This window comes from Myotis daubentonii, chromosome 9 (genome assembly GCF_963259705.1).
Source record: "Myotis daubentonii chromosome 9, mMyoDau2.1, whole genome shotgun sequence".
In the NCBI taxonomy this organism is placed as follows: domain Eukaryota; kingdom Metazoa; phylum Chordata; class Mammalia; order Chiroptera; family Vespertilionidae; genus Myotis; species Myotis daubentonii.
Window position 1 is genome coordinate 78,992,448 of NC_081848.1, and position 26,009 is coordinate 79,018,456.

Below are 26,009 nucleotides of genomic sequence, written 5' to 3' on the forward strand. Positions count from 1 at the left end.
TTCTTTGCAAAACTCATTGATATTGGCATTCTGACCCGTAAGGAAACACCCAATCACATTCACACAATTCGTACAGTGATAAAACAGCCAAGGCCCACTTCGTGCGAAGCCACCAGGATCCACACTTACTGGCCTGGGAAGCTGCCGGCGGCCTGTGCGGGCCCCACGGGGCCTCTGGTCCCTGAAGGCCGCCGGCAGCAAAGGCACCACGGAAACCGCAGGGCCACGAGGAGGCCTGCTTCTTGCTGTCAGACCGTCTCAAAGGTCCCTGTGGAGTCACCCTCTTCCCGCACTCAGACAAGTAAAAGCAGCTCACGTAAGGGCGCGGCGTGGACGCGGCCGAAGCGCCCACCGTGCCGCGATGCTGCCGACAGAAGCTGCCTGCTCCGCTCGGCAGCGCACAGGCCTCGGCTCTGTCGCTTCTGTCACAGCCTCGGGGGCGGAGTGGCTCTGTCTCTCCTTCGGGCCGCAGCTGCCTCTCCCAGGACCCACGCTGGTCCCCAGGCCACATCGCCATCCGCCAGCCAGGGAGGCACACGGGACGTCACCTGCACAGCTGCAGGTGGGGGTGATGCCGCAGCTTGGCCATCAGCTCCTCCTCCGTCGGCTCCTCCAGGACCTCCCTGCGGGACCGGGAGAAGGTGTGCATGGCCCTTCCAGACAGCGAGGTGCAGTCTGGGCCAGCCCTGCCCGCTCCCTGCGTAGGGCAGCCTCCTACACGTGCACAGGGGACGGGCGAGGGCGGGACCCGGGACTCGGGCACATCTGCGGAGTGTGCATGGCGCTCCCGAAAGCCCCGGTGGCTGCTGGGGCGGGACAGGGAGCCACTGTGACGAGGCAGCCAACGCCCATGAGGGAGGCGGTCACCTTTCTCCACTCGGAGAGGAACCAAGGGTGGTGTCCTCGGTCACCTGTCCACGTCCACCCACAGAATCACCCGGAGACTAACAGCACCTCAGGATGTTTCCACGAATATGCTCAATGGAGAACAGGACAGTCCACGGCCGGGCGGCAGGAGCAGCGGAAGCAACAGACCCCGACCCTAGACCCCAACCCCAACCCCAGACCTCAGGGAGCTCGAGCTCCGCCAGAGGGAGGCCAGGAGCCTGGGCTGTGGGGAGGGTCACTGTCACAGAGGACGCCTGCCCCGCACCTCCCTGCCCCCTCCTCGCCCAGGGGCCGAGCGGCAGGCCCTCCCGCCTGCACACCTGAACAAGAGGTCCACCGCGGTGACCTGGTCCCCGGAGCGGGACTGCAGCTCGCCTCGACGGTCCCACTTGTGGAGGAAGTTCTGGGGAGCGGAGGGTGGAGGGGGCCAGTGGGTGCCGGCCCTGCGTGAAACCAGCCTCACCTCCCCCGCACCCCCCCCCCGCCTGGTGTGGGGCACAGGAAGCCCAGGTCCAGGGCCAGCAAGGCCACCAGCTCCTGGGAGCCACGTCCCCCGGGGCCCTGAGGACACCCTCAGGTCAAATGTCAGGGCTGTTCCCAGACCCTCCCAGCAACAGGTGAGCGGCACTGAGCCCAGGGCCACCCGAAGCCCCCGGGACTCCCCCTGTACCTCCAGAATGAGAGCCAGAAACAGGTTGATCCAGATGACAGACGACACCAGCCACCACAACACAAAGTAGATCTTGGACCACCTGCGGAGGACGAGGAGGCGGCTCACGCAGGCCCACCATGAGCACAGCGAGACCCTGGAGGAGCGCAGACCCCGCCACGAGTCTGGGACCCGCGAGTCTGCGGCAGCTCTCACTGGGTCCTGCCCGGTAACCCCATGACGTCCTCCCACTTTAGAGATGCCCAGAAGCCAAGACAATGAGCTGCCCAAGGCGGCAGGGCCAGCAGGAGGTGGAGTGGGGCTGGGCTGCGCTCCAGGCTGAGCTCCTCCTCCCTGCTCCCCCCAGACTTCCCCTCCTCCACCCAGCTCCCTCCAGGCTCCCCTCCCAGATGCCCACCAGCACCCCCAGGCACCCAAGGAACCCCCCAGGTGTTTCCAGGGCCTGTGCGGCTCCCACACATCCCCAGCGACGCCAGGTGCCGCCCAGAGTCCCGGGAGAGGGTGCGGGAGGACGGGCAGCAGCCGGGCGGGTCACTCACGGGCCCGAGTAGCGCTGATAGGCGTCCAGGAACACCTGCCAGTTGTTCACGACCATCACGTTCCACAGTGTGACCAGGGCAGCCTGTGGGCAACGGGCACAGTCAAAGAGGGTGCGGGAGGCCGGGGGCCGGGGCCGGGAAGCAAGGGGGAGCGACTCACCGCAAAGTCGTCGAAGTTGTTGGCCCAGTACTCCAGCTGCTCGTAGCTGCCGCAGGGCGCCGAGCCGTTAGGGGCCAGGCTGGGACACAGGCGGTCAGGTGGGGTGTAGGACATGCACACCAGGCGTGCCCTACACCACCTCAGCCCCCGCACAGCGTGGCATCCTCTCTGGGCCCCCAGAAACAGGCAGAAGAAATGCCCCTGACCTCCGGAGGGTTTGTGAGGGCAGCTGGGAGGCAAGAGCTGTGGCCAGCGGTCAGCTCTACACTCACAGCCCTGCCAGCACCGGCCCGGTGGGGGGCCTCGGCGGGGAGTCTCTGGGGGGAGCCTAGGGGGAGCTGAGTGGAGGAGCTCAAGGTCCAACAGGGGTTGGGAGGGCTGCTCTGAGCAGATATCGGAACAGTCAGCACAGACTCTAGGCCAGGGGTTCGGGGGGAGGGGAGGGCAGGGGACAGGGAAGAAAGAGAAAGAGCAGGAGACTCCTCTTGGAGAGCTGACCCACACGCTGCCGAGGCCTCACACCTGTCCTTACACCCGCCCCGCCCCCCCCCCCCCCCCCCGTGCTCCTTCGGCACCTTAGGCCCCACCTCACCTGATGTTTCCAGGAGGAGGCACAATGGCACCCCGGAACAGGTTGATGCCAACGATGGCAAAGACGTAGTACACCACCTGCGGAGGCAGGGCTCGGTCAGCGGGGGCAGCCCCGCCCAAAGGAGGACAGAGCCGGCTGGCCTGTGAGGGTTCCCAGCCAGGCCACAGCCCCCAACGATGGGCGCTGCTACCCCCCACAACACTTGGCTCTACTTCCAGACACCCACCCCCTCCTGGCCATCCACCTGCCCCAGAGGCACAGGACAGTGGCTGAAGGGAGAAGGGAGGAGTCACCACCGGGGAGCCCCACAGATACACTGGGGCCCAGGGGGAGGCCAAGGAAGCAAAGGCTGCCTGCCCCGTCAGGACCAGTGTGGCAGGGAGAGTGACGAGGAGAACTCCACAACAGGGCAAGAAGCTGGGCCCAGGAGAAGCTGGTCCCGGGAGAAGCTGGTCCCGGGAGAAGCTGGTCCCGGAGGAAACTGGGCCCGGGAGAAGCTGGGCCCGGGAGAAGCTGGTCCCGGGAGAAGCTGGTCCCGGGAGGAGCTGGTCCCGGAGGAAACTGGGCCCGGGAGGAGCTGGGCCCGGGAGAAGCTGGGCCCGGGAGGAGCTGGGCCAGGGAGGAGCTGGGCCCGGGAGGAGCTGGGCCAGGGAGGAGCTGGGCCCGGGAGGAGCTGGGCCAGGGAGGAGCTGGGCCCGGGAGGAGCTGGGCCTGGGAGGAGCTGGGCCAGGGAGGAGCTGGGCCTGGGAGGAGCTGGTCCCGGAGGAAACTGGGCCCGGGAGGAGCTGGGCCCGGGAGGAGCTGGGCCCGGGAGGAGCTGGGCCAGGGAGGAGCTGGGCCAGGGAGGAGCTGGGCCTGGGAGGAGCTGGGCCTGGGAGGAGCTGGGCCCAGAAGAAGCTGGGCCAGGGAGAAGTTGGCCCCGGAAAAAGCTGGTTCCGGGAGAAGCTGGGCCCAGAAGCTGGTCCCAGGGGGAAGCTGGGCCAGGGAGAAGCTGGTCCCAGGAGGAACTAGGCCAGGGAAATGCTGGGCTAGGGAGAAGCTGGGCTAGGGAGAAGCTGGTCCCAGGGAAGGGAGGGGAAGATCAGGCCTCTCCAGGCAGAAGTCCCACCATGTTTCCCACATCCACCAGGGGGCGTCCAAGGAGCACCACCCAGCTTCTTCCTGAAGGTGCCAGGCAGACTGGGGAGCAGTGCACACTCTGGACTAACCCAGCCCCCTCCTATGCCTCAGTTTCCTCCAATGTGCAAATAGGGGTCTGGGACGGGGCCTGATGCAAGATCCTATTTCTAGCCTCCTGGAGGGCCTGGGCTCCCCCCAGGGGCTCCCCACCCCCAGGCTGTTGTTCAACATAAAGGACAAAAGGCCACCAGCGGCACCTGCGCAGCAGGGCTCTCCGCCTCGTCACTGTCACCGAGTACCCGGCCACGGGCCTTGTGCCTGGGGCAGCAGCAGGGCCCCTGACCAGGCTGGGCCAGGGCAGAGCTGATGGCCCAGAGAACAGGAGGGATTTGAAAGTGACTGAAAAGCTGTCTGGCACGAAGGGGCGGCTCTGGCCTCCTGCCCCGGTGCTTCCCCCGCCCCCCCCCCCCCCCCCCGCTCGCCCACCACAGCCCACCTCCCACTGAGCGCCCACCGCACCGGCCCCATGGTGCAGGCTCACCACCAGGATCCCGCCGAACGCCCGCATGTTTCTGATCAGGCCCAGGATGGTGCTGGCCACCACGGCCATCAGCTGAGGGCAGGAGAGAGCAAAGCCACTATTCCTCCTGGTCTCACTAGGGGGCGCCAACCCTGCCCATCACCCCCCTCTGCAAGGGCAGGTGAATTAGCACCACCCCCCACACCTGTGCACCCCCACCCCCACATATACACATACACACACACACACACACCTGTGCACACATACCCCACATATACACATACACACACACACACACACCCGTGCACACTCATTACCCCTACACACTCACACATACATACACACACACCTGTGCACACACCCCACAGCCACCCCTACACACACACACACACACACACACACACATCACCTGTACAGTGGTACACACACACAGCTGTACACACCAGACAGCCATAGGCACCCATTCGCCCCCACAGATCCGGACACTTGGCCCGCCCAGCCTTGGGTCTGGGCTCCAAGTCCCCGCAGTGAGGCCGCGTGCGGGAAAGGCCATGCTGCCCTCCAGCCGCTGAGGCCAGGCAGCTCCTCTGGTCTGGAGGCTCCCCGGTCAGCCCCTAGGGACCAAGTCTGGGAAAGGGCCTCAGAGACGCAGCCAGGAACCCCGGCTACATGGCTGCTCCCCACCCACACGAACTTGAGCCCCATTTCCCAGCTGATACATTAGAATATCATAGCTGGATGCTGGCAGGGGAAGCCAGTGTGCATGTGCACATGTGCATGACTATGTGTGTATATGTGTACACATGTGTGTGCATGTGTGGGGCTTGTATGTATGCAATTTGTGTATCTGTGCACAGTTGTATTTGTGTATAGTGTACGAGTGTGTGATTGCATGTGTGTTGCGTGTGATTGTGTTAGTTACATGCACAGGCATTTCTGGGTACGTATGTGTATACAATTGTCTGTGATGACATGTGTATAATCACGTTATTATGTGTTTATGTGTGGTTACCTTGTGTGACTAATTGCATGTGTGTAGTTGCATGTGTAAATGTGTGGGCTGTAGTCATGTGTGTGGTCATATGACTTATGTGGGTATTTGTGTGTTCACACAAACATGTGATCACATGTGCCTGTGTGGCATGCACAGAGACTTCGGGGCGGCAGCCCCACCTGCGCCCAGGATCCTGAGCTGCCCTCAGGTGGAAGCCCCGGTGCAGGGGAGGCCCCGGACACACAGAAAGGGGCTGGTGTCCTCGGTGTCTCTTCCCCTGAAACGTCCCTGGGAAAACAGGCAGCAGTAAAGTCCACTTCCATTCTGGGCTGGGCTGGGCTGGGCCTGAGCCGCTGCCCACCTCCTTCCCCGCCCCTCCAGACTGATGTCACTCCTGGTGGGGACCCTGAGACACATCGAGGCTCGGAGATGCTCACAAGCCCCCCCTCCTTGCACTTGGGGTCCTGGAAGTGAGCGCTGCGGTCAAGCCTACCTTTGCTCTCGTGCCCAGGAGCCACTAAGGAGCCCTTGCCAGAAGCCGCTCAGAAACCTCAGGACCCTGGGAACATGTGGTCCCAGGGGCTCCGCCTGCCCTCACACCTGCCAGAGCCCCACGAGCTGGACACTCCCCTGCAACAGTCCCACCGTGCTGGCCTCCGCCTCACCCCCAGCCAGGTGAGGGGTGGGGCGCACCGCAGGGTGTGGTCCCTCCCTGCCCAGGCTGCCCCTCTCCAGGGAACGAGGAGCAGTGTGAGCAGGACGGGGCGGCGAGGGGCGGGGTCGGCAGTGCCACGGACCTTCATGCTGGGGATGATGCGCAGGAACCGGAACACGATGAGCATGTTCACCAGGCGAACCATGTCCCACAGCGACAGCAGGCCCCGCAGCTCCGGCTTCCTGGAGAGACACACGGGAGATGGGTCGGGTGAGGCCCAGGACGCCAGCAACTGGACACTCATGGTTGAAAACGGAGAAAGGCAGATGCAGAGAGAGTGAGGGGGAGAGTGAGAGTGAGGGGGAGAGTGAGAGAGAGTGAGGTGGGGCAACAAGAACTTGCCCATCTCGGACTCCAGCCAGAACCCTCACCAAGACCGAGGGCAGAGTGGTCACGGACCGTCCACAGCACCGCCCCGCACGGCGCCCGACCAGCTGACCCTCCGTCTTACATGGGACACCTCTGAGGTTCCAGACCGCGGACACTCAGCTCAGGTCCCAGAACTGGGCGACTTGGCCCGGCTCCATCCCTTACCCCCTAACCCACATTCACATCCCTACCTCCGACCCCTTCCCCAGCCCTGACTCCTATGTATCCAATTCCCTGACCCCTTCCTTTGACCCTATATCCTGCCCCTGACCTTGTCCTATCACCTGACCCTGTCCTGACTCTACCCTAACCCCTAACCACGTCCTATCCCGACCCCTCCCTCCACCCCCATCTCCTGACTCCACCCTGTCCGTCTCCTGACCCTCTCCCTTGCCCACCAGCTCCTTGTCCCCCGAGCCTTAACCACATGCCCCACCCTGACCCCTTCCTCCAACCCCATCTCCCGGCCCTTCGTGTCCCTCATGGCCTCACCATGCCCTCCTTTCTATTTACATTTAAACCCACGCTCACCCGGATGTCAGCCCTGGAATTCTCAGACAAAAGGACACGTTAGACACCAGAGAGCTGGCCCCCATGAAGCACCTGTCACCCCGGGCCCAGCCCCTCAGGCTCCAAGGACAGCGCCAGCCCAGCGACTTCCCGAATCAACCCTCCCAGTGGCTCCCGCAGAGCTGACCCCAAACAGCAAGCCCTTCAGGCCCGCTCTCCACCGAGAGCAATTCCCAGCTGCTCAGCCCGAAGAGGGACCCAGAGGCCAGAGCCGGCCAGGGCCCGAGGCCAGCACGTGTGCCTGCCGGGCGGCTGTGTTCTGGGCAGCACGACCCGAGGCTGCCACAGCTACATGGCAAGATACCTTGGGACCCTGCCCCCTCATCCCTCTGTGCGGCCAGAACCAGGGGCCCTGGGGCTCCAACAGCAGCGATCGGCGAGCCCCAGGCCCCGCCCGTCGCCGTATGGAGAGGTAGACTTTGCCCAGCCCGAAGCCACAGGCCCTCCAAGCCAGAGGAGGGCTGCGCCCAATGCCAGTGCCCACGTCACCCAGCCCTGAGCTGGGGCCTCCCTGCTCCGGCCCGGCACCCCTGGGCCACACGTCCGCCCATGCCAGGGCTGGGCCCACTGCCTCAGAGGGGCACCGACAGCCTCCTGCCAGCGCTCTGCGCACTACGTCCTGACGGTGAGTCAAGAAACGTGAGAGAGGCCCTCAGGGGGCGGGGCCGTGAGCCCCCTTTCCTAACAACCGGGTGTTTCGCCCGCGAGTCCCAGCGGGACGGTGGGCCACCCTTCCCGGTGCTAGCCGGGCGGGTTGCTGTAGCCGCCCTCGGGTCTCCAGTCACATACCAGCCTGGGTGTGGGAATCGGTACACAGCCAGAGTTGAGATCTCCAAAACCTTTAATTACAAAAGAAAAGAAGGCATCGCTACAGCAACGCTCACCCGGGCGGCTCTGGGAAGACCTAAAACAGCCGAGCAAGGCGTCCCACAGGGGGCCTCGGGGAGCGTCGGAGCTCGGTCCTGTCCCCACGGGTGGGTTCCACCCGCTGGGACTTCCCGAGGCTGAGAAAGGCACTGTGGTCTCAGGATCGGGGCCACACTCGTGAGGGGGGACAGGGGAAAGGCTGGACGGGGGTGGGGGGGAGCCACTTGGTCAAAGACGGCTGGAGGCCTTTCTCAAATGAGCCCCACTGTCCCGAGGGGCCCACGGCTCTCAGCAGTCACACAGGAGCACGTGTCGCACTAACTTCGCTGTGACCCACGGGGCGACCCCACCCCCTGCTGCTCTGGGGAAAAGCGATGGGACATGTCAGACCTCCCCCCTCCACCCACGTCATCTGCCCTGAGTGGCATTAGAGGCTGTGCCTGGGGCAGGGGTGACCAGGGGGGTCTGTGGATTCCATCTGGGCCTCCCCTAGGGGTCAGGAGAGGCAGCCTGACACACATCCCCTCCCCCCCCCCCCCCCCCCGCCCCATGCTCAGACACTGCAGACCCTCCCCTGTCCCCACCCGCCAAGCAGCTCGCTGGGGAAAGCCAGGCCCTTGGTCCCTGGAGGCAGGAGCCCAGGACTGTGGCCCTCGGGTCCCCAGCGCAGAGCCAGTGCGAGCGCCCACCGCCCGCCCAGGGAGGCGGCACCGGCCCGCGGACTCACCAGCAGGATGGCGGTGAGGAGGCCGTCGAACACGTTGCTGGGGTAGGACAGATACCCGGACAGCCCCAGCGCGAACACCTTGAGCAGCATCTCCGCCAGGTAGTACAGGATGAAGACGCAGTTGAGAATCTGAAAGGGGCCCGCAGGTGCCCGCGTTCAGTCCCAGTGCCTCTGGCCTCCCCTGGCTCCCCCTGGCCATTCGGTCTCAAGCCCCGGCTGCCCCCTCGGGTCCCTCTTTCTCCCCGACCTTCCCTCTGCCGTCCGCCCCGCTAGGCTGACTGCACTGCACTCACCGGGGCCTCTGCACCTGGCTCCCGGCCTGCACCGGCCTCGGCCAGCCTCCCCCCAAGGCCTGCCACCCCCAACTCGGGGGGCCCATGACACCAGTCCCTCGGAACTAGAATGGCCCTCCTCCAGCAGACCCGGAGCCCCAGCCGAGGCCGGACAGCCGAGCGGCCTCAGAGCTCACCCCCAGCATGAAGTCGTCACGGTCTTGGGGCTGGACACCTGCGTCATGCACCAGGAACACCTGCAGAGCCGGAGGGAGAGGCTCACAGCCCGGCCCAGCGCTGGGCCGACTGCAAGGCCACGGTCGGCCGTCGGGGGCCAGGGCCAGGAACCCAGGAATGAGACACCTCCCGGGGCGACTCGAGGGCACGCCTGTGCTCACACAAATGGACACGAGGTTCGCAAGGACGATGACGTTCCCCAGGTAGTCAAAGTAGCGGTGGCCGAACAGGAACTGCGCGACCCGCAGGAACGGGGACTGGTACTCGGGCCGTGGCGGGTGCTGGGGGGACACATGCTCAGAATCAGGGCCGTGCCCCTCATCCTGGGACCCGACGTCCCTGCCCATCACCAGCCCACGGGAATCATCACAAACCCCGGCGCGGTCCCTCCCACGGAGACGCCATCACAGTCTTTGTAACAACAGAGGCAGCGGTGCCCTGAGCGTGCCTGGCACCGTCAGGAAGCACAACAAAACAGCACGCAGCCACCTTACGTGTTTGCCACGATGTGAAAAGCGTTATGTGAAAAACACAGATAAACTCTATGCTGAGAAATACAAAAACATGGCGCAGAGCAAGAGACAGGGGTGGGAAGTGATGGAGGGCAATTTGGCAGTAAACACGGACATGAAACACTGGGAAGAGGTGTGGGTCCCTCATGTAGCACCAGGCGTGACAGGACCACCCCAATGTGCCTCTGAGTGGACGGGGACGCAGAGGTGAGGAGCGCGAGAATGCCCGCACCCGCCCCGGCCCACAGCGGCCACTGACTGCACGGGGCTACTGAGTTCACGGGCAATCAAATAAAATACAGCCTGGTGGTGTGGCTCAGTGGTTGAGCGTCAACCGATGGACCAGGAGGTCACGGTCCATTTCCAGTCGGGGCACAGGCCCGGGTTGTGGGCTCTGTTCCCCCATGAGGGACATACAGGAGGCAGCCAGCAATGACCTAGAAAGACTTTAGGAAACTCGTCCGTAAGGAACCCGCCCTGACAGGAGCCGGAGGGAGACCACGCATGCTGCAAAGCTGACAACTTTCCCAGACTGAACTGTGTCCCACCGAAGTGCCCACGTGGGAGTCCTGACCCCCAGCACTCAGAACGTGCCGTACGTAGAAAAGGCTCTCCAAAGCAGCGGGCGCCAACCGGCGGCCCGCGGACCACTGGTGATCCGTGAGGTGCGAAAGGTGGGCGGCCGCTGCTCTAAAGAGTATTAACATAGGAGGTCAGTAGGCGGCCCTAATCCCACAGGACTGGGGTGAGGACACAGACACACACAGAGGGACCACGTGGGGACACAGGGAGAAGACGCCGTCTACACACCCAGGAGGGAGGCCTTGGGAGGAACCAGCCCTGGACACCCGGGTCTCGGACTCCCCCACTACCTGCTGCCCACACCCCATTCTCGAAGGTCAAGTGGTTGGACCAGCCACCCCTCCCCGGCCCTGTACACCTGGGTCTTGGACTCTAGTCTCCAGGACGGGGACAGTAAACTCTGCTGGTTGAGCCGCCAGCCAGGCACTTGTCATGGCCGCTGAGCTGACTGAGCAGCGGCACAGAGCTGTGCGGAGTCCGGCCAACCGACGTCAGACTCCCCCACTGCCTGCTGCCCACACCCCATTCTCAAAGACCGAGTGGTTGAACCAGCAATACCCCCGCTCACCCCCCCGGCCCCCCGGCCCTGAACGGCCTGTGAGCCTCAGCATCTCCAGGAAACCCTCTACATAAAACGCAGGTGGGGCGTCTGAACATGGTGCTGAGCAGACGCCGCGGCCCATGTGGGGGTTTCACCCATGAGGTCAGGACAAAGACCACGGCTTTACAACTCGGAGCCCCCGCAGAAGGACATGGGGAAGAGGATGCTTGTCACGGAGACAGAAAGCCATTTGGAAGGTTCCTCGGTGGCTTTCATGAAGGCAACCACACCTCCCAGCTTCCAACAGCCAACCATCTCCATCCCTTTACCGTCCTAGGGGCCAGAATCCCTGGGCAGGCCAGTCCCGGCACCGGCCACCACGTTACCCAGGCAGTCTAGCCCTCCGCCTCTGCAAACTCCCCCCTGACCCTGGGAGCCCTGGCCCAGTTACCTCCTTCATCAGACTTTTGTCAAGCTCGTTGAACAGCTTCTGAAACTCGTCAGCTGACAGCAGGCCATCACCATGGGAGCGCACCTTCTGCAAAGCAGGGAGGCACAGGTCAGCGGGCCAAGGCCAGAGCAAGAGGGTGAGCCCCTCACCGTCCCAGATGGTCTGGCCCCCCTGCTCTGAGATGACACCCGTCCTGATCAGGGGCTGCTGGCTCACAGGACCACCAGGAGGAGCATGGCCAGGGAGGCCGGGGAGGCCGGGGAGGGCGGGAGGCCAGGGAGGGCGGGGGCTGGTACCTCCATGATGGCCTGCTTGTGGGTGCTATCCACCTGGACTTTCTGAAGCACCTGCAGGAGGTCCTGGGCCTTCACCCCAACTCTGTGGGAAAAAGCACCCACACCCAGTGAGCTCACTAGCTCAGTCCCCCAGGCGCCTGACCTCTGGCCTGAACCACGCAGCCCTGGGCGATGGCAAGGCCTCCACAGGAGCAACCGCGGGCATCCAGCCATCCTCTAACATCCCAAGACACTGTCAGGTCCTCCCCGAGGAGGCGAGAGGCAGGTCCTCCCCGAGGGGGTGAGAGGCAGGGCGCTGACGGGGAGCCTCCAACCAGGCGCAGTGGGGACATGGCCCAGATCCCTCTGTTTCCAACACCCAGCTTGGGGCCCAGGTGTGTGGGGAGGGAAGGGTGTGGTGGGTGAGCAGGCAGAGCCGCTGGGCCCCCTGGAGCACAGGGCGGGCAGGGTGAGGAGGCGAGTGGGCGGCATGACACGGGAGCTGTCAAGTCCGCAGGGAGCTCGCGGGGTGGTGCTTAGCTCCAGCCCCAATGCGCACCACAGCCCTCCCAGGGAGCCCCGCTTCCCCAGGGAGCCCCGCACTCACCCCTGAGGGCGGGCTTCTCTGTCCGCCATCCAGGAGAGGACCTCGTAGGCAGCCCGGGTCCCCAGCCGCTTCCGGAACAGTGAGGCCTGGACAGATTTCTGCAAGGAGGGTGCCTCTGAGTGGCCGGCCCGGCCCAGCAGGACAGCACAGCCCTCAGCCCGCAGCCTCTGAGGGCCCGCCCCAGTCAGGACAGTCACAGGACAGTCACGGTTTCGCAGGAAGGAGCTGAGCCAGTCCCTAGGGCATGTGCTCCCTCCCCGTGCAGTGGGGGTCCTGGCTCTCCCACAGGAGGGTCCAGAGTCCATTGCCCTGGCAGCTGTAATCTTGTCGCCTCCCTCAGAGGAGCAGGAGGCGGCACAGCTCCAGCTCATCCACAGAGGGAGCCAGAGGGCAGCGCAGAGACCACTGTGGACTCTACCCCCACGGGGACCTGGCCAGGCCCCCACAGGCTGCTTGGCCTCGGCCGGCAGCCTCGCTCACCAGCAGGTAGCCCCGGAACTGATTGTAGATGATGGCCGTCAGCAGGTTCATCAAAAACAAGCTTCCTTCAGGAAGAAACGCCTCGGTCAGTGAGGGGCAGCAGCTGAGGGGGCCTGGGGCAGTGCCCAGAGGTGCAGAGGGTCACACGGCACAGCAACCCCAGGGGTGCCAGAAAAAGGGCCCGGACGATCGCAGAGCAGGAAGGGCCTGGGCACGTCACTCACTGTCCTCATCTACACAGTCCGGGTGCCACCCGGCCTGCCCAGCGTGGGCACTGAGGACAGCCGTCTCAGTGGTCGCAGACTGCAGACAGGGCATGCCCCCCCTCCCGAGGTGAAGTCACAGGGTCGGGGATCCCCCCGAGGTGAAGTCACAGGGTCGGGGACCCCCCCCGAGGTGAAGTCACCGGGTCGGGGACCCCCCCGAGGTGAAGTCACCGGGTCGGGGACCCCCCCGAGGTGAAGTCACAGGGTCGGGGACCCCCCCCGAGGTGAAGTCACCGGGTCGGGGACCCCCCCTGAGGTGAAGTCACAGGGTCGGAGCCACACTGAGGTGAAGTCACAGGGTCGGGGACCCCCCCGAGGTGAAGTCACAGGGTCGGGGACCCCCCGAGGTGAAGTCACAGGGTCGGAGCCACACTGAGGTGAAGTCACAGGGTCGGGCAGCACACCTACCCCTGAGCATCAGAGGGGACAGAATTTTACCCCAGTGACCCCTCAGACCCGCCCAGACTCACCGATCAGGGTGAAAACTATGAAGAAGATGGCAAAGGCCCGGTTCTTGGAATACGCAGGAACCATGACTGAGGAAGAAATGAGAGAAACTGAAGCAGGCTCACAGCTCGGCACTGGTCCCGCTCCTGCCGGGCCCAGGCCCTTGGCTTTCTCTGGAGCGGGCTCTGCTCAGGGAGAGCTGGAGCCTCCTGGTCCAAACTCTGACCCTCCCGCCTCCGCTCGCACACCCTGGTCATGGGGAGCTCACTACCGTCAGGATGCCCACCCCTTCTGCTGAGCTGACGTCTGCCTCCTGCGACCACCCACAGGCTGAGAGCCCAGCTCTCCCTCGGGAACGGGCTCGGGCTCTCAGGACCTGTGGGCACGGGGCCGAGTCCCGCGGCTGCTCTGCGGGCGGAAGCCAAGGGCTGCGCTCCTGGGAAGGTCTCTGTGGTGGTGACCATCCGAGTCCAAGACGAAGAGACCAGCCCAGGTGGCCGGTCACAGCCGGGCCTTAGAGGACGACAGCCACCGTCCTGGCCACCCCTGGCCCGAGCAGACACAGGCCCCGTCAGCAACCCAAAGGGGACGCCATGGCCAGGGACAACCCGGGGCCTCACACACACAACTGCTGAGCCGCACCTCACAGCTGGGGAAATGGTGGGGCCCCAGAGGCCAGCGGGGGACCCCCCGACACTGCCGTTCCTCACCACAGAAAGAACAGCTTTTAGCTTCTCAGAGGAGTCAGGAGAGAAGGGGAAAGAGGAGACAGGGAACAGTTATAAAAGGAGGGACGAGAAAGTAAAATGAAAAGGGAAGAAAAAAGGGGGAAAGGAAAACAAGAAAGGAAGGAAGGCGGGAGGGGGGGATCCAGGTCACCCTGCTTCCCTCCTCCTACTGAGCTGGAGGCCTCGGACACCCCGGCTCTCGGCTCCGCAGGAACCAGGCCTCCCCGCCTTGCCCGCTGGCCAGCCCGCGCCCGCTCCCGCCCAGCCCGCTGTTCACGCACCGTCAGGGTTGTTGGCCGTGGTCAGCAGCACCAGCAGTGAGGTCAGGGACTCCGCCAGGTCGCGGAAGTAGATCAGCCTCTCCCTGTCCTGCCCATCGTCCTGCTGAGAGCAGAGGGGGCAGCCCTCAGGAGCCACGCGGGCCAGCTCCGGCCGTGGGCCAGCAGAGCTCCAGGCTGTGGACCCAGCCAGGGGGACCCTCCTACCCACGGCCAACCATCCGCTCTCCTCAGCCCAGGCCGCTCCACGAAATCAGCAACCCTCTGGGCCCAACTGCCGCGGGCTCTGCAGGGAGCAGCAAGGGCGGCCACTGCACAGCCTCTGGGGCCTGAGAGTCTGCCAGCTGGTCCCACCGAGACACACACACACGGGGTGGGGGGAGAGACAGTCCTCAGTCTCCCTTGTGGGCAGCTCGGCAACAAGCCCCAAACACTGCCACAGGCTAATGAAGACCAGCCCTGGCCAAGCGCTGGCCACATTCCCCAGACAGAAATGCAGGGCAGCTCTGGCCTGAGGAGGACAGTGACCTGGCCAGGAAGTGAGGAAACACATGGGACCACAGATGTGCGGGCGCAGGGGCAAGCGGGTGACGGGGCAGGCACCGCCACACAGCAACAAGCTGCTGGGGGCCGGAAGCAGCAAGGGCAGGAGCGGAGGGGACCAGGCAAAGCCCAGGGTTGGAGAAGAGGGACATGGTGAGAAGAGGGACATGGTGAGAGGTGCCTGCTGGACAGACGGACAGGTGCTGTGAGAGGGGCCATCCCGCTGGCCCCAAGTGCCAATCTGAGGGGCCTGTCGAGGAGGGTGCAGAGAAAGCCCAGAGCCTGGGGAGGAGAGGGAAGGGGAGGCAGCCAGGCAGAGGCAGAGCGACCCGGAGCCCAGGAGGCCCGGGCAGGGAAGCAGTGGGCCAGCTCTAAACCGCGGTCATCTGAAGCAAGACAACGGACCGCAGGTGGGCATCACTGCCCTGCCCGTGAGGTGGGCAGGCAGTCCTCTTCTCTGCTGGCCCGAGAACCACCCAGCGGGGTTCCCACGAGGCGAACTAACAGAGGGCCCACCCCGCCATCAAACCGAGCAGAGCGGCTGAGGCCGGTACCTTGTTGCCGGTGAAGAGCAGCATCCCGAGCATGGTGAAGACGCACAGGTGCAGCGCCAGCAGCAGCACCACGCTGGAAGGACGGGCGCGGGCTCAGCACCGGGCAGGTGCCCGCATGCCCAACGGGATGGGAGTCCAGGGACCCAGCCACCCGGGGAGCTCCCGCAGCCAGCCTCAGGGCAGGTGCCCTCTCTGCCCCACAGCCTGCCCTGCACCTGGCGGGGTCCTGCCCTAACCAAGCCTCTTTCTTTGGCAGGGACAACCCACAACCCAGGGGCACGTCCCAGGAGTCCCCGGACCCCAGGGGCTGGAGGGTGAGCCATGAGGGGAGCCCCAGACACCGACCGCAGGGCCGGGAGCAGGACGGCCCGTCCTGCCTGCACGCCCGGCGCAGCCCACCTGGCCATTTCCGGCAGCGACCACCGGATGCACTTGAGCATCTTCTTCATCATGGAGGAGTTCTGCAGCAGGAAAAAGGGCCGCAGGAGCCGGCGCAGCCGCAGGGGCTGGAAGAGACCAGGACACTGAACGCCAGGCCGGGCTTTCACGTGCCACCCACACCCACACCCGCCATGGGAGGTGGGCAAACCACAGAGGCCCCCCGGCCACACACCCCAGCTGCTTCCCTCCCGGCTCCTGGCCACAGCCCTGACCTAGACTCAGGCGTCCTCGCTGTCCCAGCTCGCCCAGCCCTGCAGACATGCAGTGCCCTTCCCGAGGGGGCGGCCCCACACCTCACAGAGCAGCCTGCACGTGGCTCTGGCAGTGGGCTGTCCCACCCCACAGAGAGCCTCATCTTCCTCTGGACTCCCAAGTTCAACCTCTAATCCAGGCTCTCAACCCACATCACGTCCTACGGATGACTTGTCTTAGAAACGTAAGGCTGGCCATGTCACCTTCCGGCCCCAGCGTCCAGGGCTGCCCGGGCCCTCCAGCCCGGCCCGGCCGCCCCTCACCATCCCGTGGCACGGCACTCAGCCCCCCTCTGCTCAGCTGGCTGTCCCTGTCACCGTCCCTCCCGTCTCGGTGGAAGAGCCACCTCTTCAAGTGCTGCCCTGGGCCCCTTTCCCTGGCACTGAGATCCCAGGACATATCCGGTGTTTCCTGGGACTGCCAGTCTCTCCCCGCAGCACAAGGGCCGCAGCACAAGGTCCCGCAGCACTGGCGCACAGTAGGCCCTCCACCTGGCAAGGATGCCCTGCACCTCCCTGCACGGCACTCCTCATGGAAGGGCCCCTGTGCCCCGCACAGCACCTCGAAGGCCAAGGAACCCGCAGCACACGGGCACCCACACCCTGCCCACGGCCCACTGCACAGGAGCTCCGTCCCAGGCCCAGCCAGAGTCCCGGAGCCTCCCTCCAGGTGCCGCCGGCACCCCCGGTCTCGGACCCTTGGCTGAGGTCAGACACAGACCAGAGTGCGGCTTCATCCAGACACAGAAACCCAGTCCCCAGCGCTTCCCAAGCTGAGGCCACGTCAGGGCAGGGACACGCAGAGCTCACGGGGTGGGAGGCACCGCCATGCGGCTCGCCTGCAGGAGGAGCCGGCCCAGCGCCTGGGAAGCCCTGGCAAGGCCACCCGGCACTGCAGCCCAGGTGCCAAGGCTCTGGGGAGGAGCCACCAACTGCTCTACAAACGCTAGTCTCCCGTGAGCAATAGCCACGCTGAGCCGTGACCACGGCCCCTCGGTGACCTGCAGCCCACATGCAACCCGCCCCACTCGGCCTCCAGTTGGGGGAGGAACAGGCCATCTGGTAAACATGGAAGTGAGACGGGGCTCAAGCAGGTCAGAGGCCCCAAGGCCTCCCAAGGGCCCCGATGCCGGCGGGAGTTCCTGCTGACCAGCGAGCTGGCCACGGAGACAAACCTCGGGCCTGGTGTGCAGACAGGTCTGGGTGTTGGGCCAGCCCCAAGCAGAAGTCAGTCCCTAAAAGACGGCGCCAAGGAAAAGCTCTGCCGGGGGCAGGTCACTGGACTGAGAAAGGTTACGCTTCCTGGTGGGTGGTCAGGGCCTGGAGGGAACAGACTGGACAACTGGGGATGAGGACGTCTGTGGAGGACATGTGTGGGCAGGAGGGAACGCACCCCAGGGCATCCCCCAGGAGAGGCTCTCTGGACAGGATGACAGTCCGTGGATGTCCCGAGCCCCTCAACACCCCTCTCCGATCTCCAGGGACAGAGGCCACTACCGAGGGCCCACCCTGCCAGAAGCAGAGTCCAGGCCGGCCCCCATGTGGCCCCTGGTGGGTGGTGACTGCCCAGCCCTCCCCCCTGCAGGGCGCTGCTCTGCCCACTGGGCAGACAGGTGTGCAGGTTGGGGCTCTGCCTGCCCTGCCTGAGGCCTCTCCCAGGACCATCCACGCCTCAGGGCCAACCCCGCTTCAGACCAGGGAAGAGCTCACAGCCCTCACCGGCCTCGCTGCGGACCCTCGCCCAACGCAGGCGGCCTGTGGGCAGGCCCAGGGCCCTAGGAAGGCCTAGGAACACAGAGCGAAAGGGACAGCAACACCTCCGCTCCCTGCCCCCAGCCCCGGGCCTGCCGGCTGCGAATGCCTGCTTCTAAAGGGGGTGCTCCCCGCAAGGACACACCATGACTCTTGGCGAAAAGGGGCTGGGTGCCAGCGGGGTGAGTGGTCCGTTTCCAAGGACAGATTGGGGGGCTACTGTCCAGTAACCAGAGGCAGGACCACCGAACACTGAGGCCCCTCAGGAACGAATGTGCCCCCCCCCCCCACCACCAGATAACGAACCCAGACCAGCTGGGAGCACGTGGGTGGGAGCAGGAGGAAGTTACAGATTTCTGTTAGGACCAGGGACCAGCAGCAACACAGACACGGCTGTGTGTATTAGCCAATCTTCCTCCCAGCATCATCCAAGGATTGGGGGTGGTGTGGGTCACAATTGAGGCTGAAGTGACAGAAGGTTTGAGTGGCCGGTAACACGGACGCAATGACGGCACTCGGAAATGGAGCCAGTGGAGGCGCCTGCCAGAACCAACCTCATCGAGCCTCTGGGCAACACCAGAGGGTGCCCTCCCCAGAGGTCAGAGGGCAGGTCCCAGCTCTGGGAGCCCGGGGTGGGGGAGGGGGTGCTTCCCGAAGTTCTCTCTGAGTTCCACTGGGTCCCCTTTTTGCTCTTGCAGTTACTCAACCCCTGCTTAAGTCCCTGTGTTAAATTCCCTCCACTAAAACCCCTGGTGGGCCTCCAGCATTGGGTCCCTCACCAGCCCTGACGGACACGACGTCCTCAAAACACTCTTCCCAGCTCTGTCCCACTGAACCAAAGGGCAGTGCTCCTGGGTGCTCTGAGGGGAAGCGAAGAGGCTGCAGTCAGACGGGCAGGGCCGCCTGCTCCCATGGGATTTCCCCTGTCGGGGTCACAGAGCTCTGGGCGTGTGGCTAGGGTGAGGCCCTGGGGTGGTGCTTAATGCGGGACCCATCCAGTCAAGGAATCAGCTTAAAGGAGTGGAGCAGGAATCGGGACCCTGGAACATGCTCCCAGGTCCTCCCGCCTTCTCCAGGCCTCAAGGTCATCACCAGGTGGGAACGGGCTCCCTGGGCAATGAGTGACACACGGCTATGCGGGAGGGCTATGCAGGGCAGGCGGAGTGGGAGCTGGGAGCCGGGTGGGTGGGTGGAATGACTGCAGGATCTCAGGACGCCAGCTGTTCACCTGAGCGGCTACACTGTGCAGCCTACCCAGAGCTCCCCACTCCACCCCGAGCCAGCTCACCACCTACCTCCTGGCAGACGAGACTCAGCGACACCATCCAGTCCACGAAAGACAAGACCAGCACCACCAGGTAGGCCAGCAGCCACAGGCTCTTCCGGAACTGGGGCCACCCAACCAGGTAGCTCTGCAAGAGAGACAGTGGGTGAGTGGGTGGGCGGTGGGCATCCATGCAGATGGCCCTGCAGCCAGCTGAGGCTGTCGGTGCACACAGCAAGGCTGGGTGGCCAGGGCAGAGCACCTTCAGCAAGCAGCAAGGTCTCTACATGACGTGGGGAGCAAGAAACAGAGCTCCCTCCCAGGCCCCAGTGACCTCAGGCAGCTGAGGACCTTGAGCTTGGCACCTAACAGCTCAGGCGCCCATTTCCTCATCGGTAATGCGGTCCCTGCCAGCTCTGCCCATCTGTTAGGGGCTAAAATAGAATATGGGAATAGAGCTATACGAAACGTAAATCATGCTCTGTTAACCTTGATCGTCTTGTTCTAATTAAAGAATGGACATGCTAACCTGGCTTGGAGTTGTACGGCCTCTGGAACCTAAGGGTCAACCTTGGACCTGGCAGTAAACCTTACAACCCAGATGCCCAAACAATGGGGTCCCACCCCAGCCTGCTCTGCCTACTTCCCCAGGCCTGTAATACCCATTTTGCATACCCATCCTTATCCCCTTTGCCTACTTCCCATGTAACCCTTATCCTACCCAATATAAGCAGCGGGGGAGGGTGCAGAGCAGATTTTCGTGGATGACCCGCTGCTCTCCCACGCTGCCGGCATTACTGGAATAAACGCTCATATAGGATTCAACCCTGACTCTGCTGAATTGGCATGAGTAGTGGCGGGCAGCCCAGACCCATTGGTATACCGTCCAGTGTCACATCCAACCATTTGTTCCGTTTGTGCGACAAAATGCAAAGGCACAGGACTCACTGTAGGAAAGACTAGGAAACAGCACCTAACTGCTATTTCCAACCATCACTAGGGCCTTCAGGTGAACTCGGTCACCTTTTGAGATTTCCCCAACATCCAAACCATTCAAGAAATGCTAATGAGTGCTTCTCACCAGTTTCAGTTCCAGTTTAAAAACCCCCAAGACCTCCTAACCACAAAATGAGCTAAAAAGAAGAAATAAGAAACTGCCGAGGCCCTCAGTCACAGACGCACCCACGCCTCTTGGTCAGCATCCCAGGCTGACCCACCCTGCCCTCAGCAGGACTGCCCGTCAGGCCAAAGGCACCAGGCACCGTGTGACCCGGAGCCCACAGAAGGGAGCAGCCCACGCTGTGGGCCAGGCAGAGCGCTGGAACCCTTGGAAGCGCTGGAATCCTCGCTTTAAGGCTCCAAGGCTCTGACCCAATCAGCTCAAGTGAGCAAGGCAGGGCGAGCCCCAGCTCTGTATGGACTCAGGTCACAGACAGAATCGAGAGTCAGACAGGAGGCAGCAGGTGCTGCATAACCGACCCCTTTCTACCCCTCCCACCCCCTCCCACCCCCTCCCCCGCCCCCACCGTCCGCCCCCACCTCCTCCCCTGTGCTTCTCTACTCCCCTGGAGGGAGGGTGGGCTGGGATCTATCCTCGGGCCAGACCACGCCCACGGGTCCTGCAAGGCTGCAGCCCTTGATGGTTTCACCTGGACTCTTTTCACACTGAGCGCCACACAGCCTCTGCTTCGAGGCCCAGAGTTTTCCAAGAAACTGAGGCCTCTGTTCAGTGGGTCAAAGTGCACAGGCTGCAGATTTGGCGGACAGCTCTGGGGGCGTTAAAAATCAATGAGAGCCCTGGCCCGGTGGCTGAGGGGTCCTGTACACCAAATGGCTGCAAGTTCGATCCCTGGTTGGGGGTGGGCACAGGAGGCAACCGATGGATGGACACATCAATGCCTCTCTCTCTCTCTCTCTCTCAAATCAACTTTAAAAAAACAAAAACATCACTGGGTGAGAACTAATAATAAATAAACCAGAAAAGCAGCAGGCAGGTCGGGAGGGAGCAGGGTCCCGGGCTCCGCACCCGCCGCCGGCTCACCTTCACCGAGAGGTCAGTCGCGAAGCCCAGCAGGCAGAGGACCTCGACGCTCTCCGTCAGGCCGCAGGGCGGGTTCCAGGGCTTGGAGCGGTAGCGGACGTCCGAGGTGCTGGTGAACGAGGACGGGGTCTCAATAAAAGCCAAAAACAGGATCAAGAAAATGATGAAGCCCAAAATCCTGGAAAGGGAACAAAAAGAAGATTAGAACGTGAGAACCAGCCACACTCTGGGCGAAAAACCAGATGGGCAGGCAGAACCCCCAGAGCGCAGCAGGGCGGACGCCGCGGTCCCCAGGCAGAACCACAGCTCCTGCCCTGTGGCTACCCGTGTGCTCAGGTAACTCAAAGGGAGTTGAAACCATTAGCATGGCTGCCCGGAATGTTCGCCCTCCTGTCCACCGTCCACTCCTTTCCAGCAAGGAGGGCACAGAGAATCTTCTCCACCTGGGGACAGGGGCCCGCCCGCCTGGACCTGAGACAGCCGCCCCCGCCCAGCCAGGCTTTGAGAACCCCGAACCCCAACGTGTGCATTCTCACCACTGGCAGGCGTCCGAGTAATACCATCGGTAGAGCCACATCGACCTGGTGTCCATGCGGTGGTTAATGGAGCGATACTGGAAGTGAACGGTCATAGAGAGGAGCGTCAGTGAGGGTCCCCTCGGTCTCAGTGCCACACAACACAGCCAGCCGCACGCGGGCCCAGGGTGGGGGGACAGGTTGTAGGGTGAGCTTCGACTCAGCAGGCGGGCAAGATGCCCCACTGTGACCCAGCAAAGCCACACTGTGCCAAGCGGACAGAGCGCATCCCAAGGGGCAGACCCCTGGCCAGGCAGGTCCACCAAAGGGACACTCATTTTCTGAATGCACAGCTGGGCCCATGTGCCTGGAGGCTCTCCCCCCTGTGCGAGGCCCACACCCTGCCCCCACTTCAGCTGTCACCCCCAGGAAGCCTGCAGCCTAATTCCACGATTGGGCACAGCTCGCTTCCATATTCTATTCCCCTGTTCCCCTGCGCGTCGTTTGCAGGCAGGGGATGGTCTTGCCATCTTCGGGCATCTTTCACAGGAACGGGAGGAGGCGGCAGACAACAGGTCTGCAGTAGGTGGCAAATCAATACAGCGAATGACTGGGGACTCAGAAGAAATCCCAGCGCCCACTTTTAGGGTTACGAGGACCACACAGTCTACCAACCTCAGCCTTGACCCCAGGACAGCGAGGAGTAAAGGGCCATCGGGGCATCCATCACCCAATGCCCACAGCCCCACAGCCCCAGACAAGCCCAGGCCCCGCCACCGGGAGCGGGCGCTGCCCACCTGGATCGCGTCTTCGATAAAGATCACAGCCTGTTCAAAGCACAGATCCCGCCTGGCCTCGGCACCTGGGGGCAGAGAAGGAGCACCTGGGTGAAAGGGGATCACATGATGCCCACCGCTGCAGCGTGACGGACGTCGAGGAAGGAACCTGGCTCCGTTCTCTCCCCAGGCTCCGGATCAAGATGCCTTTCACCTGCTGCGTGTCCACACCCGCCCAGAAGAGGACCCCACTCGGCGCCCTGCCCGGTGTGTGGGGGGGCCTGAACAGGGACAATGGCTTTTCGCTGTGTGCCAAGTACTCCGGTTCCTGCCCCGTGACCGAATCCCTGGGGAAGAAATGGAATCTGGGCCTGGAGAGACCGAAGGATACAGCTTCTGAGATTAGAGACAAGCAGCCGGGGCCCAGGCTCGCTCCAGGCCCAGGACCAGGGTGCAGCTGAAGGGGCTCAGGCCCGGGCAGGCCACTACAGGCCAAGAGTACGGGGCACCCCGGAACCGTCCGGCACTCGTCCAACACGATCGCCTGGCTTCGGTCGTTGCTGTGTAAAATTCTGGGTGTGGCCACCTCAGCTCACCTGCCCTTCCGCCCTCCCTCCAGGAACCAAACCTCAGGAAGGCCCATCCCACCCCGCTTCACGGCCCCAACACCGGCCTCCCTTCCCCATCCTGTAGCAGCCAGCGGGATCTTGTCACAAACCCTCACAAGCACACCACAGCTTCCCGTGGGTCCCCACTGCCACAGGAGAAAGGCTCCGCCCCAGCCTGGCGCTTCGGCCTCCTCTCCTGTTGCTTCCTCCACCCTGTGCCCTCCATGACACTCACCCTGAACTTGGCTCCACCAAGGCCAAGCCCTCCAAACCCCCCAGGCCCTCGCACAGGCTGTGAGCCCCACCGGGAGCACAGTCTTCCACCTTGGTGGTCCAGGGACTCATCACCCTGGGTGGCAATCACCTGGCAGCACCCGGAACCCCAGCACCCCAGCACCCTGCTGGCCACAGCAGGTGGGAATGTCAGGGTGGAACAGAGCGTAGAGGACACACAGGAGCCCAAACTGCATCCCCCCTCCCCCATCAGATTTGGGCCAGCCTCCCTGCCCCTCTCACTCCAGGCTCCACGCTGCACAACCTGACCAGCTCCCTGTGTGACCCTGGGCAAGCCCCTTAACCCCTCTGTGCCTCAGTTCCTCCAAGACCCTGTGCCACAGACTGACGTGCAGACTGAACAGGTTGCCGTACGTAGTTCAAGTGCTGTGCACAATAACATCATAACAGCTGCCAGTCTAATTATTAAAAAGCCCCTTTTATAGCATAACAAGTCCTTGTCCCCTGACTTTTTCATGCCCAGAAAGAGCAAGGAGAAGAGAAAGCCACTAGCCTCACCCTGTGGCCCTGGCCCATTAGGTGGGGCTCAGTCAGAAGGACCGACTGCAGGAGTTCACTGGGGTCAGTGGGACACCCAACAGCCAAGGGCCCCACCCCTGCTGGTAGGAGAATCCGACTTGGGGACCTGCACCCCCGACCGAGCACAAGGCCCCAGGCAGAGGCTGGGCAGAGACTCAATGAGCTGTTCTCAGTCCCCACTGTCCCTGGGTCTCCAGAGCCAGCCAGGTAGCCTGGCAGGAAGATCCTGTTCACATTCTCAGAGGCCCTCGCTGAGGCCACAGCGTCTGGACAAAGAGCATTCCCCCCCCTTACACACCCCCAATGTCATCCGGGACCTGCACTGTCATGGTACTCCTCCCTTTAGAAGGGCCATCAGCACCAGCTCCCAGGCTGCCCTGGCCCTGTGCTGTGGGCATTCCGCGGGTCTCCCCAGACCTCCAGACACAAAGTCCGTGCCCCTGAATGCCACCATGCGTCCCTGTCCACAGCCCTCCTAGGCCTGGCACGGGCTGGATGGAGAGCTTTCCGGGGACAGTCTCCGAGATGGGCAGCAGGCGGCCACCTGGGCCTCTATTTTTCTCATCTCTCCTGGCAAGATCAGCCACTGTTCCCTGGGTGGGTGCACACACAGACCCCTCCCAGACAGAGGAGAGTGAACGGAGAGGGGGGAAGTGGCCCAGGACGGAGCACCCGCGGTGCCAGCAGGAGATCCCAGGGCTGTGACCTTCGACAGGTCCCAGAGCGTCTCTGAGCCTCAGTTTTCTCCTCCCAAAAGGAGGCTGAAGCCCTAGGGAGAGCCGGACTCCGCCCTCCCAGCCCTCCTCCCTTCTGGGGATTCAGCAATCTCTCTGCGGGGTAAACAGGAAGGCCAGGAGGGAGAGCCCGGGGCAAGGGGAGGAAGCTGCCCTGGTGGGGAGAGGCCTGCCCCAGCCCCAGACTGAAGGGGACCAGCCCCTGGGGAGCCTCCTAGGACCAAGAATGAGAAGGCAGAGCAAGAGGAATCCCACCTGGGCCACTTCTTGGCCGTGTGACCTTGGGTAGGGCGATGCCCCCCCTCTGAGCCTCAGTTTCCCCGTAAGAATCAGGCGGAAATGGAACTGCTGCCTCCTAGGAGTGACCACGGCGACCCACGAGAAGGACGCGGTCTGGGTCCACCCCGGCACCCCGAGAGGGCTGCAGAGGGCTGGCGGCCGCGCGCCGACTGAACGGGGGCTGCGCGAGGCGCTCTCCGCCCGGCCGGTCCCGGGCAGGCGCGACCCCGCAGCGCCTGACCGCCGCCCGCGTCCCCCTCTCCGCGCCCGAGCCAGGGTCGCAGGGCGCAGCGCCCCGCCTTCCGGAAGGCGGCCGGCCTCGCGCCCCGCGCTGCCCCGGGCCCGATCCGACCTCGGCGGCCGAGCGGGGCGCGCCCGCAATGACCGCAGCGGCCCGGCGTGGGCCGCGGGACCCCCACGCACCACCCCCGCGGGACCCGGTCCCCGCCCCCGCCGCCGCTCACCGGGGCCGACTTGGACGCAAGCGTGCGAGCCCGCCGGGCAGTCGCGCCCATTGCCGCCGCGGGCCCGGCTCAGAAGGGGCTCCGACTCCGCCATGGGGTCTCCGCGCGCCGCCGGGACCCTCGCACACGCTCCGGAGGAGAGCGCCGAGCTCCACCGCGCAGGCGCAGTGTCCCCGCCCCTGGAGTTCGCGAAAAGTGAACAGCACTGTGACGTCGGGGAGCCCTTCGCTTCCAGCCAATGAGAACGGAGTTCTTGAGTGTGAAGGCGGGGCTTCCAGGGAGAGGCGGGCCCTGAGGACCCTCCTAGGCCCTGGCGGAGCGCGTTCTATCACAGAATGGTACCGCCCACTCCGCAGCCCTCAGCCAGCCCTGGAGCGTCCGAAATGCAGAGGCCTGGGCCCTCCCAGACCGACTGAATCTGCAACTCTGGGGGCAGGGAGGGCCTAGGATGGGCTTTGCATGTGAGCTGGTATGGGGGGGTGACCGCAAAGGACATCTCCCAGCACGGAACTCTGATAATAGCATTGGGAAGACTGAATTTATTTGAGGGTGAAGTTTAAAAGACAAA

At 63.9% G+C, this 26,009-nt stretch overlaps 1 protein-coding gene across 4 annotated transcripts; it reads right to left on the bottom strand.

Moving 5' to 3' along the window:
• On the bottom strand, positions 1–25,623 carry TPCN2 (two pore segment channel 2). Of its 4 annotated transcripts, none has more exons than XM_059709816.1 (25): positions 25,442–25,622; positions 22,565–22,629; positions 21,789–21,865; positions 21,253–21,430; positions 19,243–19,359; positions 15,903–15,964; positions 15,504–15,576; positions 14,410–14,512; positions 13,424–13,489; positions 12,688–12,752; positions 12,208–12,305; positions 11,622–11,703; positions 11,326–11,412; positions 9,401–9,520; positions 9,200–9,259; positions 8,731–8,859; positions 7,926–7,975; positions 6,280–6,379; positions 4,510–4,581; positions 2,850–2,926; positions 2,258–2,336; positions 2,098–2,180; positions 1,559–1,640; positions 1,209–1,291; positions 1–623 (listed from the first exon to the last, which is right to left on the bottom strand). In XM_059709816.1, the coding sequence occupies exons 1-25, from the start codon at positions 25,533–25,535 to the stop codon at positions 545–547; spliced, it is 2,181 nt and encodes a 726-aa protein (XP_059565799.1). In that variant the 5' UTR covers positions 25,536–25,622; the 3' UTR covers positions 1–544. The 4 variants fall into 4 exon arrangements, 3 of the variants coding, with proteins under 3 accessions (XP_059565799.1, XP_059565798.1, XP_059565797.1); XM_059709815.1 differs by having other exon boundaries at positions 14,410–14,509; positions 15,903–16,009; XM_059709814.1 differs by having other exon boundaries at positions 15,903–16,009; positions 25,442–25,621.
• Positions 25,624–26,009: the final 386 nt, after the last annotated feature.